A 15800-nucleotide genomic window follows, 5' to 3' on the forward strand; every position below is an offset into this window, starting at 1 on the left:
ACCCATCTCTGCTCCAGAGTACTCTTAAACTCCAAACAGCTGCTGCTCCTTGTCCTGCCTCTGGGTAACAAAAAACCCCCCAAAAAACTAAAACCAAAAACAAACAAAAACCCCAAAAACTCAAAACAAAACAAACAAAAAAATCCCAACTAAAAACAAACAAAAAACATCCAAAACAAAACAGAAACAACGATCAGACAAACCAACCAAAAAAAAAAGGCCTTTTTTCACTTGGGTATTAGAAGTGATATAGCCCTGGCTGATATTCAGTACCAAGGAACTGCCATCACCCAGAGTGGTCCAGGACTTCAGCCTAATTCTTATGCTTTGTACAGTCTGTGTAGAGTTAAGGATATTTGTTATCCACACGGGTAGATCTCTTTTAGTTGCAAGGAGTTAAAGCCACATTCTCTGAACTCTTGAAAACAAACAACCTCCCTTTCTTCCGTTCTCCTACGGTCCCAGCTTTCTGCTTTGTGCAGGTCTCGTTCCATCGGGTTTCCCCCGTTCTCCACCACAAACACAGCTGCATCAAAGCTTGTTCCACTGCCCTTCTTTCTGCCTTTCTGTCAGCAGCACGGGCTCGGTTTGCACTCTAGCCCAGAGCCAGCACGTTTTCAAACACGCACTTGGATGTTTTCTCCCCTCAGACCTCCCCTAAAGCCGCGTATTCCACACGGGGATCAGCGGGACCAGCGCCATCGGTGCCCACGGGAGGCAGGCTGACCGCTGGGATGCTGCCATTCCGGGAAGCAGCTGCGAACCACCGAGCGCAGCTCCGATGGCGATTTGCACACCGGCATTAACGCCGGCCAAGGAAACCGCTGGGATGTTTGCTTTAAGCGCTGAAAGGCGGAGTGTTGTACCCTAATTAAACACCTTGTTATCAGCAATGAAGAGCGGCTCTCCCGCCGCACGGAGCGCTCGGGCCGGGCGGGAGAAGGCGGCGCTGCCCCGACACAGGCACCGGGACCCCCGACACAGGCACCGGGGCCTCGCCACCTCCCCGGCCGCGGGTTTAACCCCGGACCCCCCCCGCACACCGCACCCAGTCAGAGCTCGCCGTCTCCATAAAAATCACATATAGATATATTTTTTCTTACAATAAACAAACACAGCGCATCTCCGCCTCGCAGTGCCCGTGCCCGGCGCCGGGCTCCGCGCGTTCCAGCGCGCAGCGGCCGCGCCGGGGCCGGGAGCGGGGCCGGGTCCGGGGCGGTGTCAGCGCTGGGGGGCGCGGGGCGAGCCCCGGGGGTCCCGGCCGCTAGCGGCCCTTCCTGCCCAGCGCGGTCCGGGCGTGCCGGAGCTGCCGCGCCGCCGGCACTTTGGACAGGGGGCAGTACTTGATGGTGTGGGCATTGTCGCCGCTGGCGCCGCACAGGGGGCAGGTGTAGCGCCGCAGCACCGGGCACAGGACGCGGCCGTCGGGTCCCTTGAGGATGTGCGTGGTGTAGAGGGCCACCGCCTCCTTGTTGTTCCGGCAGAAGACGCAGACCTGCAGCTCGGGCTTGAGCAGGCGGGAGGCGGCCCGCGGGTGCGCCGGCAGCCGCCCCGCCACCACCACGCCGCCCCAGGCGTGGGCAGAGCCCTCCCGGCCCGGGTGCTCCCCCGAGCAGTCGAACACCACGGCGGCGGGGCCGCCGCGCCCGGGAAAGGGGCTGAACTCGGCGAAGCGCTCCTCCAGCAGCCCCTCGCCGTGGTGGTGATGGTGGTGATGCCCGCACAGCTCCAGGTCGTGCAAGTCCAGCGCGCCCTCGAAGTACGGCCCCGCCGCCTCTTCTTCCTCCTCCTCCTCTTCCTCCTCCTCCTCGGCCGGCGGCACGGCGGCCGCTACCACCACCGAGGGGGGCTCGGGGCCGAAGCCCTTGCCGGGCCGCACGGCCTTGGTGATGAGAGTGGCCAGCCCCAGGTAGTCGTTCCAGGAGTTGAAGACGTTCCCGCAGGCGCTGTGGCTCCGGCCGCCGTAGCGGGCGCCCGGCAGGCACTCCACGGGCGGGAGGTGCCGGTGCTGCTCCAGCTTGGTGCCCGGGAATGCCTCCATGGGAGCGGCCCCGCCTCGGGCGCGGCGCTCCGTGCGCTCCGGGACCGCTCCCGCTCCCCGCTCCCGCCGCCTCTGCGAGCGCGCGGCCGCGCGGAGCGCCTCAAGTAGGGGGCGGGGGCGCGGCCGCGGCGCTCCCATTGGCTGATGTCCAGAGCTCCTTCGCGCTCATTGGCTGAGCGGCGGAGGGGGCGTGGCTCAACCGCGGTCGGGGCGCGCTCCGGTCCCGCAGGTGCGGCCGGACCGGGAACAGGGACAGCGGGATAGGGATACCCGCTAGGGGGGACGGGGACTGTGGGATCGGGATATGGGGGGACGGGGATCGGGGAACCGGGATACCGGGGGATGGAGACGGGGACTGGAATGGGGATGGAGATCGGGACCGGGGATGGGAATGGAGATCGGGACTGGCACCGGCACCGGAATCAGGAGTGGGATCGGGAGAGAGATCGGGATCGGGACTGGGACCGGAATCAGGAGCGGGACCGGGACCGGGACCGGGAAGGGGACCGGGACGGGGAGCGGAAACGGAGCCGCAGGATGATCCGGGAGCAGCCCGTGTAGCCGGACCCGACAGGGCACAGGCCCGGGCGGTGCCGCCCCGAGAGCCCGGCAGTGGCAGGGGCGAATCGTCCCCCGCCGCAGAGCGCTGCGGGCACGGAACAAGTTTGTACGGGGGAAGGAGGCTCGAACGAGCCCTGTAAGCTCATGGAAACAGGGCAGCAGGTGCCTTCCCATTGCTGCCAATAAGTTGTTTGGGGCAGAGGAGATTTCCTCTTTACACCTCTGCCAGAAGTGAGTTTGAATTAATTAAATTCGAGAAGGTGTGGCTGGGGTCTCAGGTGAGTTGCAGCCCTCACTGGAGTGCTGCTCAGGTGTGGGGAAGCAGTCTGGAATATTGAACCCTAGGAAGCGATGGGCTTGGCTGTGCTGTGCCTGTGAGTGCTCTGTGTGCAGTGGGAGGATGGACAGACACCCTGGCAGCAGGACAGGCAGCAGGGTCCCTCAGCACCCACTGCTGGGCCTGCTGAGCCCAGGTTTTGGTGGCCCAGCCCTCTGGGCAGTCCTGCAGGGCAGGTGCTGTGCTGCAGGACAAGGCACCGTGGTGGGGAGATGCAAACCCCCTTTGCTGCCTCTGATGGTTCCCATCCAGTCAGGCCACCCAGAAACCAGATCCTCCTTTGGGAAGCATCAGGTGTGCTTTTCCATTTGGGCAAGAGGAGCTGACAATGCAAAGATCCTATTAATTTCCAGCCCCTGGTGAGAGCTGCTGGGCTGAGCAGGGTGGGTGGGTTTTGTCAGGAGTAAATATCTCTCCCCTGCACGGCCCTGATTTGTCAGTCTAACAGATGCTCCTCTGGCAGGTAAAGCAGCTTTCCAGTGTGTTTTGTTTGCATCTGGAACGGGCAGGTTTCATAAGCTCAGGTATCAGGAATCCCTCCCTGGGGGCTGGATCCGCCTCCCCAGCCACATGGAATGCCTGGGAAGTGGGTGTGCCCAGGACCAGGGAACAACAGGGATGGCTGCAGGGAGCAGAGCTGGCTGGAAGCAGAGTTTCAGAGCATGAATTCCCTGGCTGGAACTCTCTGGGACTCCCTCCAGCCCTGAAAACATTCCCAGAGGAAGTTCTGTTCCAGACCACGTTGTGTGGGACACGGTTCTGCACTGGGTGACCACAGGGACGTTTCACTGTCATGGGGTATCAGGCTGAGCCCAGAGCTCATCCCTGAGATGTGACTGTCCTTTGCCCTCTTCATTGGAGTGTTTCAGGGCCTGATTTGCACTGGAGCCAGCAGGGAATGGCAGAGGTGACAGATGGGTGACAGGGCACAGGGGGATCAGTCAGAGTGGTCGAGCATCACTTCCTGGAGCAATTGTTGTGTCTCATCTTCTGTAGGCATTTCAAGAGGCAGAGTGAATAATTTCACATCACTGCTGTAGCAGGATGTGTAGCTACAGGCAGAGAGGAAAATGACCCTGTGTTGTGATGAAGAACCTGGAGCAGCATAAAAAACCATCCTCACTGGGAAAATATTGTGAAGGACAGACACCTGTCAACAGCACTGCAGTAACAGCATCCTCTGTCTGACCAACAGCTCAGCAGAGCTCACGTGCCTTGGCAATCCAAGTGTTTGGGATGTGTTTCAGGAGTTATTTCACTACTTTCTTTGTCCAGACTTCTGCCCATGGACCTGCATGTTCCAGGTGTTGAGCAAAGACTCAGCAGCTCCACTCAGGTCCCTGCAGAGCTGCCAGGCATTGTCAGGCTTGCACCAAGCTCATGCCAGCTCATTGGGGTCACCCAGGCACAGTGCTGGTGCCAGAGCAGGGAATCCCACTGTTGACATGGAATGAATCAAAGTCTTGGTGAAAGTCTTCACCAGTTTCAGGCAGTAAACAAAACATGTCCTCAAGAAGAGCTAATGGACAGGCAGCTGCTTCTGGGAAGGACTGATGTTTTGGTGTGCTTTGAAATGTTCTACATTTGCAGCACTGAGAACTGCATGAAAAACAACTGCTTTGTCCTCAGCTGGAAGTTGGGATTTTTTCTGACTGTGCCAAAGTCCCCTTTAGGGATCCCCTGTCAGGGCTTGGGCAGTGTAGGAGCACAGCTGCCTTGGGATGTCTCATGTGAGTTCTTGTGGCACAGCAACCCTGGCAAACTCTCATCTAGAGCAGAAGTGACAAATAAACAGCTGTTGGCACTGTGAATTCAGCACCACCACCAAGCTCTGCCCAGCCAGGGGGAAAGTTTTCTGCTCCCTCAGAGCAGAGAAAAACTGTGTCAGAAATTGGAGCTGATCTGAGCACAGGGAGCCACCAGATCTGCTGGGGTTTGAGAAATCTGCTGGGGGAGCTCCCAGTGGCCACAGGAATTTGTAGGGTCCAAGATTACTCCTGGGAATACACAGGCACACATATAGATGTATAAAATTTGGGGCTGTGCCAGCTGCAGGTGAGTGAGGCCTTTGTTTGGGGCTGGAGGAAAGATTTTTTTCTTGGTATCAAAGCAAAAATGATCTAACAAGTGACTTAACAAGAACGATAGAAGGATTTAAGCACAGAGGGGTTTGAGTGCACGCAGGACAGCTGTCAAGTTTAGAGAGGGGATTAGCAGTTCATTTGAGAGATACATTAGGAAAGGGCTTACTCTGGGGGACTGAGAGCTCCCCCGAGGCTGGGGAGGATTTACTGCCTGCAAGTGTTGATGTATTGTGCACGTTGTGAAGCTTGCCATCCCAGCAGCTTCGATACGTTCCGGCTTTTCTTCAAAACCCCTGTGGATTTTAAAGTGGCTTTCATTTAATGTGGGAGATGTTGACAAGCTCCCCCAGGAGGCTGGCAAGTTCTCAGAAGGGTCTTTTAAAAATATTAGCTTCACCACCACTTCTAGAAGAATTCCCCCCCCCCCTCTCTGGAATATCAGGGAGTGGTTTGTTTCTGACAGCACTGAAAATACACGAGGTGTGTGCTGACACAGGGGAGATATGCCCTGTGCTGCTTGGACTCCCAGCCTGGTGTTCAGCAATCCTATCTAAAGCTTTTGCTTAACAGATGATGCTTGTGTTTGGAAAACTGAGGTTTATAGCACAGAGCAATCCTGTGCACAAGATTGGAAGCATCTGGTGGGACTGACATGGGTGAGTTGGGTTTCAGAGGAGGATACAAACACAAGTGAGGTTTCAGAGGAGGATACAAACACAAGTGAGAGTAGCAGAGCTTCAGCCTGGGGCCTGCTCAGAGGCCTCAGTGCCGATGTTCGATGTAATGCCTCAGGTTCAGCTTTTATATTTTTCAGATCTGTGCTGCTTTAGTGTGTGGGTCTGGGTTTCACAATAGGGGATGGTGAGCTCTCTTCGCAGAATAAGTAGACAAAACAATTCCTTCTCTGGCTGGGGACCCAAAGAGAGCCAATCCGGATCTCAGGCCCAAGAGCACAAACATTGTGGGCTGAAGGGAGAAAACAAGAAAGATGGGATTGCATGGGCTAAACCTGGAATTAGACAATTAGCTCCAATATGTTAATAGGAAAAAACATAAAAGTGTGAGACCTCATGATGTCTTGTCCATTTTGTGGCCATTTTAAGCTGTCCTGCCCAAGGTAGATCCATTGAGGCCTCCTAATAAATTCCTGCTTTATTCTATATCTCTGTCCAGTCTCTGTTCTAGGTCAGCCTCCACAAGGTATCAGATGTTCCTGTGGGAGAAGAGCTTCTCTGGCGTTTCCCTCCTCAGAAGGGAGGGCTGCACAGGGAGGAGGCCTCTGCTCCCTGTCAGGGCTGTGAGGGGATCCCAGGCTCGGTGTCTCCCCAACTCCAGGGAAAGGAGGCCCTGAGCTGGCATGACAGTGTTGGTAAGAGGGATAAAGAAATCATCCCAGCCCCATTTTACTGGCAAAAACCTCTGTGATGGAGGATTAGGGATGCAAAAGCCAGCCACAAAACATGGCTGTGGTTTTGGGAGCATTTCTTTGGAGCTGTGCTTTTGCTTTTGTTGTGTGGAAGCAGCTGATCCTTCAAGGGGGTGGAAATGTGGCTGCAAAGGAGGCAGTGGTGGTTTCACCTCCTCTGGTCTGTGCTGAGCCCAGGGGCTGTTTCAGCATAACCAAACACATCAGGTGTTTCTCTAACAGGGCATCAAACTCCCTCGGAGTGTAGAGCACAACCTTCACTGCACTGGGGGCAGCAGTGACTGCCCAGATCAGTCATTTAGAGTTACATGACACTCCTCAGGTAACTGCAGCAAATGTTTGCCCAGGCCAACACAGCTGCTGGGGAATATGATGCATTTTTAGCTGTGTCTCAATTTGATTCAACCACTGAAATTGCAGAGCAGCACACAGCATTAGCCAGCTCTGTAAGAACTGCTGCTCCACCTGGAAAGAGCTGAGGGCAGAAAATAAAAGGTGCTTCTGAGAATACATCATTGCCATCAAGTAAGCAATGTGCTCATCACAGCAGAAAGTTATATGGGCAACCTAAACATGGCTGTGCTTGAATTTCCAGCAAAATGCTGTCACTTCCCCTGGTTTGCTTTCTCTCTAGCAATGGCACCTTGAGCCAAGATCAAGGGAAGCTGAGCATTCAGCAGAGCCCAGAGTGCCCAGCCCAGCATCACCTGCAGCAGAAGGGGAGCTCAGGGGTGTGTGGGGACAGCTGAGCCTCCCCAGGGCTGACAGCAAAGAGCATGAGAGGAGATTTCATGCAGAGAGACAGTGCAGAGAGAAGAGAAATGCATTTCCTCTCCCCCCAGAAAAGTTTGTCAGCTGAAGGAGACAAAGTGCTTCCTGGTCTTTTAAAATCAGAGCACTGCTGAAAGTGTTGGAAATAGAAGCTGTAAAAAAATAAGGGAAAAAAATCCATCTCAAAACTATTTTTACAATCAAAAATGTATCTAATTTAATTATGGTGGCTGATAAACAGGAGATGCTATCAGCTCTTCCATCATCTCTTGCAAATGCATGGAATTTAAAGGAGAATGCAAAGGTCATAGACAACCAGCCAGGGTTTTGAGTTGCCCATCCAAACTGGAGCAGAACACAAATAAAGCCAAGAGCCAAATGATTATCAGCAGCACCATATTTGTCCTGAAGATATACTGACTTATGGAGAGGATGCCAAAGTGGCATGGAAATTCATATATACTGTTCATGAGAAAATTAAATGTTTTTTATGAAAACCAAAAGGTAGGTTTGGTTTCTTATTTTGTTGAAGAACAGTTTGTGTCTATGCATTTTATTAATATATCAGGGAAATGTAATAAATGTCATAAGCACTTCAGTTCCTAAATGTCAAATGTGATTTCCCTTTACAGCAAATCCATGTTGAGATGCAGAACCAGGTACTTCTGGAAAGAGCCTGAAATGGCACAGGAGGTGTGCTAATTTTACAATTTTGTATGAATTAAATCAAGTCTATATTACTGAACTTTATTATTGCTGACTATCTCTGGATATCCCTGGATATATCCAAGGTCAGGCTGCATGAGGCTCTGAGCAACCTGGTCTAGTGCAGGGTGTGTCTGCCTGTGACAGAGGGGCTGGAACAAGGTTTAAAATCCCTTCCCACCCAAACCATTCTGTGATGCTGTGACCTCAAACTCACATTTTTGGGGAGCAGGAGCTCTGGTCTGATCTGATCTGAGCTGCTGACACCCTCTGTGTGACCTGGCTGTGCATTTGGGGGTGCTGGGGTTAAACCCCAGCCTGCTGCACCCCTCTGCAGCCAGCAGTTCATCTTTGGAACTCACTGTCCTGCCAGGTTGTTATCTGTGCCTCTGTCAGAGTCTGCCCCAGCAGCTGTGCTGGGTTTGTGCCTCTTGGGGGTATTTTGGTTTGTGCCTCTTGGGGGTATTTTGGTATATAATTTGGTAAATTATATATTTAATATTTTGGTATTAATTCACACACTGAATTTTGGAGTGTCAGTGGGCTTCACCTGCAGGTAATATTGTTTCACACTTTCCTTTAACTTCAGAGTAATAATAAATGAAACCCCAACCCAGCAAACATGAAGGATGTGCTTATTGTGGCAGGCCTTGCCACAGCACCTGCAGTTTTTCTCAAAGCTGGAAGTTTTATAAGATGTCAGGAGACCACAGAGCTCTTAAAGCAGCACAGAAAGGTGTCCTGGTGACTCACAGTGCAGATTAAACCCCTGTTTAATATCAGAGATGAAAATCCTCCTTACTAAAAGGGGCTGCCCAAGAGTTTGGTCATCTCCTGCTGCCCCTGCTTTCTTGTCTCTTGGAAGTGGAAAGCCAAGTCAATGCATTTGGGAAAAATCAGAGGTTTTCTGTTTTGGACAAGTCTCTGCATTCATTGAAAAAAGTATTTCAAATAAAATTTTGGCTAGACACTCTACATTCCTTTATGTATTCCTCCTCTCCAAAAAAAAATCACTGCTCCAGGATATCCTTGAGAGAGCTCAGTGCTTGCATGAAGATTTATTGCTTTTAGTTTCTGAATCACTTCTGAACTGAATTAGCAAATGCTAGTGCATATTTCTGATAGCAACAAGAATTCCAGCAGAATTTCTGGAATTTCTGGCTGATTAAATCCAGCAAAGTCTCCTGCTAAGCTCCTTGGCAGAGCCAGCCAAATTCAAGGACTTTTAGACAATCACAAATTCAGTTCTGAAAGTTTTTTTATTGTGTGAAATTCTACCAAGCAGAAGGGATATATATGTATTAGTTGCAATGATCCATATAAATGTCATGCACACATGCAAGACAGTAGGTAAGTTCCTGATATATTAATTTCACATGGTGAGGATAATAGCATTTTTTCTGACAACTCAATTCAATTAGTAAAAAATTCCTAGTGAAAATCAGTCATTGCATTTTCTGTCAAGCTGATAAGCACAATTTAGCTCAAAGAGGAAAGCAATCCAAAAAATCAGGCTTGCACTTGGAAATTTCTTGTGCAAATTTACACTCATTTTCTGTTTTGTTATTTGGTAAAAGGAGTAAGCAGAGGGTTCTCCATTGTCCTGCCTGCTTGGTGGTTTCTTGATGTGAAATTGAAGTGGTCTCTGTTGGGAAGAACAGTGATGTCCAAGAAAATAAACAACTGAAGAATACAGAAGTCATTAAAACACTGAGAAATAATTTTTAATCAGTCTAAATGTTTTACATTTCTGATACATTCTGGGCTCTGCTGTCTTGTCAGAAGTCACAGCCTGGGTACCCATGGACACCACTGAGTTTGGGTGTTCCCAGTGTGTGCCAGTGGATTGCAGCTTTGGCATTTCACATCCTTGAGGAGCCTCTGTCAAGTTTCTAAATTCTTGCACTCCTGTTTTCTCACAAATCCCATTCAGAGTCTGACCTGAGAGCATGACTTCATTTGTGTTTTCAGCAAGAACTATTTTGCTCAAACCTTTGGGTGCTTTTAAATTACTTTTTTTTTTTTTTTTTTTTTCTGAAGGGATAACCCACTAATTATACATGAATATTGTACCTCAAAAGATCCATCTTAATAATATAATTGTAGCAGCAAAGCAACTGGTGTGATTATGTGCATCATTGCACTTTTCAGCCATTAACCAGCTTTTCTTGGTTAATGAAGTTAGTAAAACCTAGAATGTGCTTTGCTGGAATACATCCAGTGCAATCTCATTATCACCTACAAGCCTCTATAATTGGGGTGATAATGTGCAAAACGTTATATGGCTGATAGAGGCAATGGGATTAAAAGAGGGCCAAGCTCTGCTCTCAGGCACACGTGACAGAGCTTGGGGTTTGGTGTGGGTTTGTGGAAGTTCTGCAGCCCCACGTGGAGTTTTGGGGGTGATGTTTTGGGCAGGAGGAGGTGCACTTGGAAGGAATCCAGCAGCAAAAACTAAAGAGAGCTGTGGCCTCTCAGGAAAGGGAGGAGAAATGGGTGCTGTCAAGTCAGGAGGAGAGAACAGTGAGGCGTGAAAATGGTCTTAAATGCCTTGAAAAGAGGGAATAATCTGTTCTCTGTGATCCTGCTGGATAGGACACAGAGGAGTGTGTTACAGCACAGTGGATGTTGGATATCAGGGAAATGCAGGATGGATAACTGAGAAGTGGGAAATGCAGGATAGATAACTGAGGGCTGGTTGGATTTTAGTGAAATTCAGGATGGATAACTGAGAACTGGTTGGTTGGATTCAGGGAAAGGCAGGATGGATAACTGAGAATTGGTTGGATTTAGGGAAATGCAGAATGGGTAACTGAGGGCTGGTTGGTTGGATATTAGGAAAATTCAGGATGCGTAACTGAGGGCTGGTTGGATTTAGGGAAATGCAGGATAGATAATTTAGAATGGTTGGCTGGATATTAGGGAAATTCAGGATAGATAACTGAGAATTGGTTGGACATTAGGAAAATTCAGGATGGATAACTGAGAACTGTTTGATTGGATATTAGGGAAATGCAGGATGGATAACAGAGGTTGGATATTAAGAAAATGCAGGATGGATAACAGAACTGTTTGATTGGGTATCAGGGAAATGCAGGATGGATAACTGAGGGCTGGTTGGACATTAGGGAAATGCAGAATGGATAACAGAATTGTTTAATTGGATATTAGAGAAATGCAGGGTGGATAACTGAGGGCTGGTTGTTTGGATATTAGGGAAATTCAGGATGGATAACTGAGAACTGGTTGGATTTAGGGAAATGCAGGGTGGATAACTGAGAGCTGTTTGATTGGATATTAGGGAAATGCAGGATGGATAACTGAGGGCTGGTTGGAATTGCTTGCACCAGGATGTGTCAGAGGATTCCCTGCTGCTGCTGGGCACTAGGAGGGGAGTGAGGAGGTGAATTTTGTGCTGGCCTCTGGCCTCAGGCAGTGAGGAGGGAGCACCGGTGTCCCTACAATAGTATTTATAGCTTTTATATTTTATCTCTGGCAGAGAGCTGAGAGAACTCCTTGGTGCTTGCACAAACACAGAGCAGCTCTGCCAGGAGGATCTGTGATCAGAATTATGCTCCAAGCTGTTACACACTTGGAATTGCTGTCAGGACTGCTGGTGGAAGGGAGAGAAGGCCATGAATGTGAAAAAAGGGAAGCATTGCTGTTTGCTCCCTTGGATAATACAGGTCACAAGGCTGGTTCTGTTTGTGCTTGTTTGAATTTCAACATGTCTTTTCAGGAAAAAAACATACAAATGTTATTAAAACCCCTGTAATGAAGAGTCATCCTGTCTGCTTCAGCTCTGGCTTTGGTAATAAATTCACTATTTACACTGGTAAACATGTGCCTCATGTTTCCAGTCAGGACTTGCCTGCTTTCAGTGTCAAGGTTTCCTGTGCTAATTGAGGACCCTGACCTCAACATTTAATTCTCCTTGTGAGCACTGATATTCTTTAACCAAGTCATCCCTTAAACTCTTCACAAGCTAAACAGACGAAGCTCCTGCAGCTGTAAATGCTGTTTTTCCATCTTTCATATTCCTTTCTGGACTCTCTGCAACTTGTCAGTTCCTTTATGAATTGTAGGCTCCAAAATTAACGTGGCCCTCCGGTGGGAATTGCACCAGTAATGCCAGGAGCACAGGAAGATTTGCATCCTTTGCCCCAGTACAACCCTCAGACACTGTGTACAGCTGAAGAGGAGCACAAAAACAGGCTCAGACCAAGGTTCCTCCAACTCAGCATTTTGTTTGTAGCAGTGGGTGGATTCTGAAGGGTGGCATTTCCCTGCACAGCCTCCCTTTATCTTTAAAAAAAAAAAAGATACAATCTGGAATTCCATGCAAAGCCTTTGGAATTCTTTGGTGTCCAAATGGCCTGGTGTCCAATGTCTTTGGCATCCAAAGTCCTGCAGCTTCCCAGCGTTGGTGCCATGGGCTGCCCCAGGAGTTAAACTGCAAACCAGAAGATTTGTGTCTTTGCTAGGAGTCTGGGAAAGGATATTTATAAATCCCAGCAGCCCCTGGGGAGGCAGGGCAGACAGAAGGACAGCGTGGGGATGGTGCTCAGCAGCAGACAGGCTCACCTTGATGGCTGTGCCAGCCCTGGCACCCCAAAAAGGAGAGGGAGCAAACCCTGGGCTCTGCCAGAGCTCTGAGATCCGGCAGATCCAGGGCAGGAGCTCTGGGGAGCCCTGCCTTGTCACTACAGGACATGAAATAACATGATATGGACATGCTGCTCTCTCAAGGTAAAAGAGAATTTTTTAATTTCTGACTCCAGCATTTATAGACTTCTAAAAGTGACAGTGGATTGGAGGGTGACAGTGCCACCTCTCAAATGACACTGTACAACCCAACAGTCTATCAAATTTCTCCTCTTCTATAAAGGAATGCAAACCAATCACTTATTTACCTAAAATGTGTAAGAAAGTGTGACGGTGTTCACAGAAGTCTTAGGATGAGGGAAGAGACGAGGATCTGACTCCATGTTTCAGAAGGCTGATTTATTATTTTATGATATATATTACATTAAAACTATACTAAAAGAATTAAAGAAAAGATTTCATCAGAAGGCTGGCTAAGAATAGAAAAAGAAAGGATGATAACAAAGGTTTGTGGCTCAGACAGAGTCCAAGCCAGCTGTGATTGGCCATTAATTAGAAACAACCACATGAGACCAATCCCAGATGCACCTGTTGCATTCCACAGCAGCAGATAATCATTGTTTGCATTTTGTTCCTGAGGCCTCACAGCTTCTCAGGAGGAAAAATCCTAAGGAAAGGATTTTCCATAAAAGATGTCTGCAACAAGAAAGTTCATTACAAGAATATGAACATCAGAAGGCTTAGAAAAACTTAAAAAATCAAACCAACACTGCCTCCCTGTCTGTAAGCTGAGCTGAGGAACCACCAGGACCCCAAACCTGTCTGAGCATCTCTGAACACAGCGCTGCCTCCTCTGTGTTCCCCATGGAGCTGGGGATTCCATCCTGCCCTGAGTGCCTGGGACTCCCCTGCCCCTGCCCAGCCAGGTCCTTGGCATTCAGCAATCCTGTCCCTGAGTTATCTCCCTGCTCTGCTGTGTCAGCTGCTGCTTTATTAGGAGATGATTCCGTGTTTTCTTCCAGGACAGAAGGCTGCTGTTGGGCAGGATGGCAGGAGGAGGGGAGCACTGCAGCCACGTTTGCTGCAGGTGCTGCTCAGAGATCCAAAGGACCACTGTAATCCAGCTATTCCACGCAGGCTTTCAAAGCCAGCGCTGCAGGGCTTGCTCCAGTTTTAGTCTTTACATTTTACAAGCATTGCTGTGACATTCATCCCTCTAATTCCTGAACCTGCTGCATCCTCCTGTGACAAAGGGCATTTTTACCTCGTTATTGTGGTGGGGCACTCCTGAGGTAGGACATGGCTATAGAATTTGTTCATAATCACCTGCTAGGGGTGTGAAAGAGCCAAGAACACGCTTGTTTCCCCATAGTGGGCCTTAATCACAAAAAAAAAAAAAAAAAAAAAAAAAATCCTTCCACTCCAGTGAAGCAGGTCACATCAGGGAGCTGTGTGCATTAGTCCTGCAGCTCATAGACCTCCCTCATTAAAGAATCACATGCTGCAGCCTGAGTGCCAGGCCAACCTTCCAGCCGTGTGTTTTCAGGCTGGGAAGGCAAATCCTGGCATGGAAAAAACTCAGCTTTCATCAGGCACTGTCTGAAATCAGCTAATCTCATTGGAGAGCACACAGGGACTGCAAACAGGGGCTTGGTGCTGGGGGACACAGCTGAGACTGTCCTGGCTCTGCTGGATCCAGCTGCAGCCCCCACTGGCTGGGAAAGGATTTTAGCGAAGCCAAGAGAGAGCTGAAGCTGCAGAGCACAGGTCCTGACAGCAAGCAAATAAATAGCAATGCCCTTTGGGGACAGCAAATGAATCAAATACCTGTGACCTTTGGTGTGCTCAGGGAGCTCTGTGGTTCCCAGGTTTGTCAGGTGTCTCTGCCAGGGCTGAGGGGGGCTCTGATAAGGGATGAGCTGCTCTGGAAACATTTCTTCCCACATTACTAAACCCCTTTCATTAGCAAGAGGACAATTTGTGCTCTCTCTCTCTGGTGACCTTTGCTGACACATCTTCCTGCGTACCTCACTTTCTTCTGACTCTCTTTTCCTGACCAGCTCTGGGCACCTGCCTTTCCACTGCTTTGGGGATTGTGCCCACATTTGTGTCTGCATTTGCTCAGGTGTTTCCCCAGGGTTTGCCAGAGCAGTGGGCACTCACAGCAGGATGCTCTCCCTGCTCTGAAGCCAGCAGTGATGTCGCCTGTGCCTCTGCAGGGAGCTATGAGCTGTCCCCACCTGCTCAGGAGGTCTTGGCAGCCCTGGGGCTCACCTGGGGGTACAGGACAGTTGTGAAGGGCCAGAATCATCTCAGGTTTCATGTCTTCCATCCACTACCGGGCAGCAATAGCTGTGATGGTGCCAGTCCTACAGGGGCTCCTCCACAGCCTGAGTGAGGGATGTTTCCTAAACATTTTCCATTCATTGTGGAGGGATAGAATGTAAGAAAATAAAGGTAGTGCAGAAGGTAATCTCACACCTGAGGACTTGCAGCTGTACCAATCACCAAAGATTAGGAACAGGCCTGCCCTTAACAGGCCACAGCTGTGTCCAATAATGATAAGTGCTATAAAGGAGTGGCTTAGCCGGGTGAGGAGAGGGCTGGAGTTTGTTGGCTGTGCTGTGAAGAAGGAGTCAGTGCTGTGAGGAGATGACCATGAGAAATCACCAAGAAGGTATGGAACTTTTGCAATAAGATGACAACAACTCATTGCTTCCTAGTAACTGTGAGCTGCTCTTGGCCACTTTCTGATTGTTTTTTAGCACAACATCAGGAGATGCAGCTGGAGGGCCCTGCCTGGGGTGTGTACGTGGTGTTGTAGCGCTGGCATGTCTCTGGGTCTGATTATGTTAGAGGAAAATAACTCAAATGTGAAAGGAGCTTTCACATTTAGGAAAATGAGAATTTTCCTAAATGGATTTGTTCCTCTGATTCACTGAGGCTTTCAGCCTCCCCAGAGCAGCTCCTGGTTCACTCATTTTTGTTCTATTAATAAATACAGACAAGCACTTAAATGGAATAATGTACCTTAGAAAGGGAAAAAAAAAAAAACAAACCAAGCAACACAACTTGCAGTCCCCATGAGAGTAAAAAAATAAAAACCTACACAGGAAAAAGCAGTGCCATTCCAGTAGATTTTCTTTGTTTACTGAAATGTATTTGATTCACAGGCTTAGCTCCTGAGGCTCTGTGGGGCCAGGGCAGTTTATACATTTCTCTTGTTTAAGGTATACAGCATCATTTCCCCCTGATCTTTCCTTTCCTCTC

General features: G+C 49.6%; 1 protein-coding gene and 1 long non-coding RNA gene across 2 annotated transcripts in view; one reads left to right on the forward strand and one right to left on the reverse strand.

Moving 5' to 3' along the window:
- Window positions 1-1255: 1255 nt before the first annotated feature.
- Window positions 1256-2099, reverse strand: NANOS1 (nanos C2HC-type zinc finger 1). Its single transcript, XM_063162815.1, has one exon. It carries the CDS (start codon window positions 2039-2041, stop codon window positions 1265-1267), a length of 777 nt encoding a protein of 258 aa, XP_063018885.1. The 5' UTR covers window positions 2042-2099; the 3' UTR covers window positions 1256-1264.
- Window positions 2100-15138: 13039 nt separating this feature from the next.
- The window catches only part of LOC134421632 (uncharacterized), a 117835-nt gene continuing 117173 nt past the window's right edge, over window positions 15139-15800 (forward strand). The window contains exon 1 of the long non-coding RNA XR_010028637.1: window positions 15139-15207. This is a non-coding gene — a long non-coding RNA (uncharacterized LOC134421632). The remainder of the gene's footprint in view (window positions 15208-15800) is intronic.

Source organism: Melospiza melodia, chromosome 9 (genome assembly GCF_035770615.1).
Source record: "Melospiza melodia melodia isolate bMelMel2 chromosome 9, bMelMel2.pri, whole genome shotgun sequence".
Taxonomy (NCBI): domain Eukaryota; kingdom Metazoa; phylum Chordata; class Aves; order Passeriformes; family Passerellidae; genus Melospiza; species Melospiza melodia.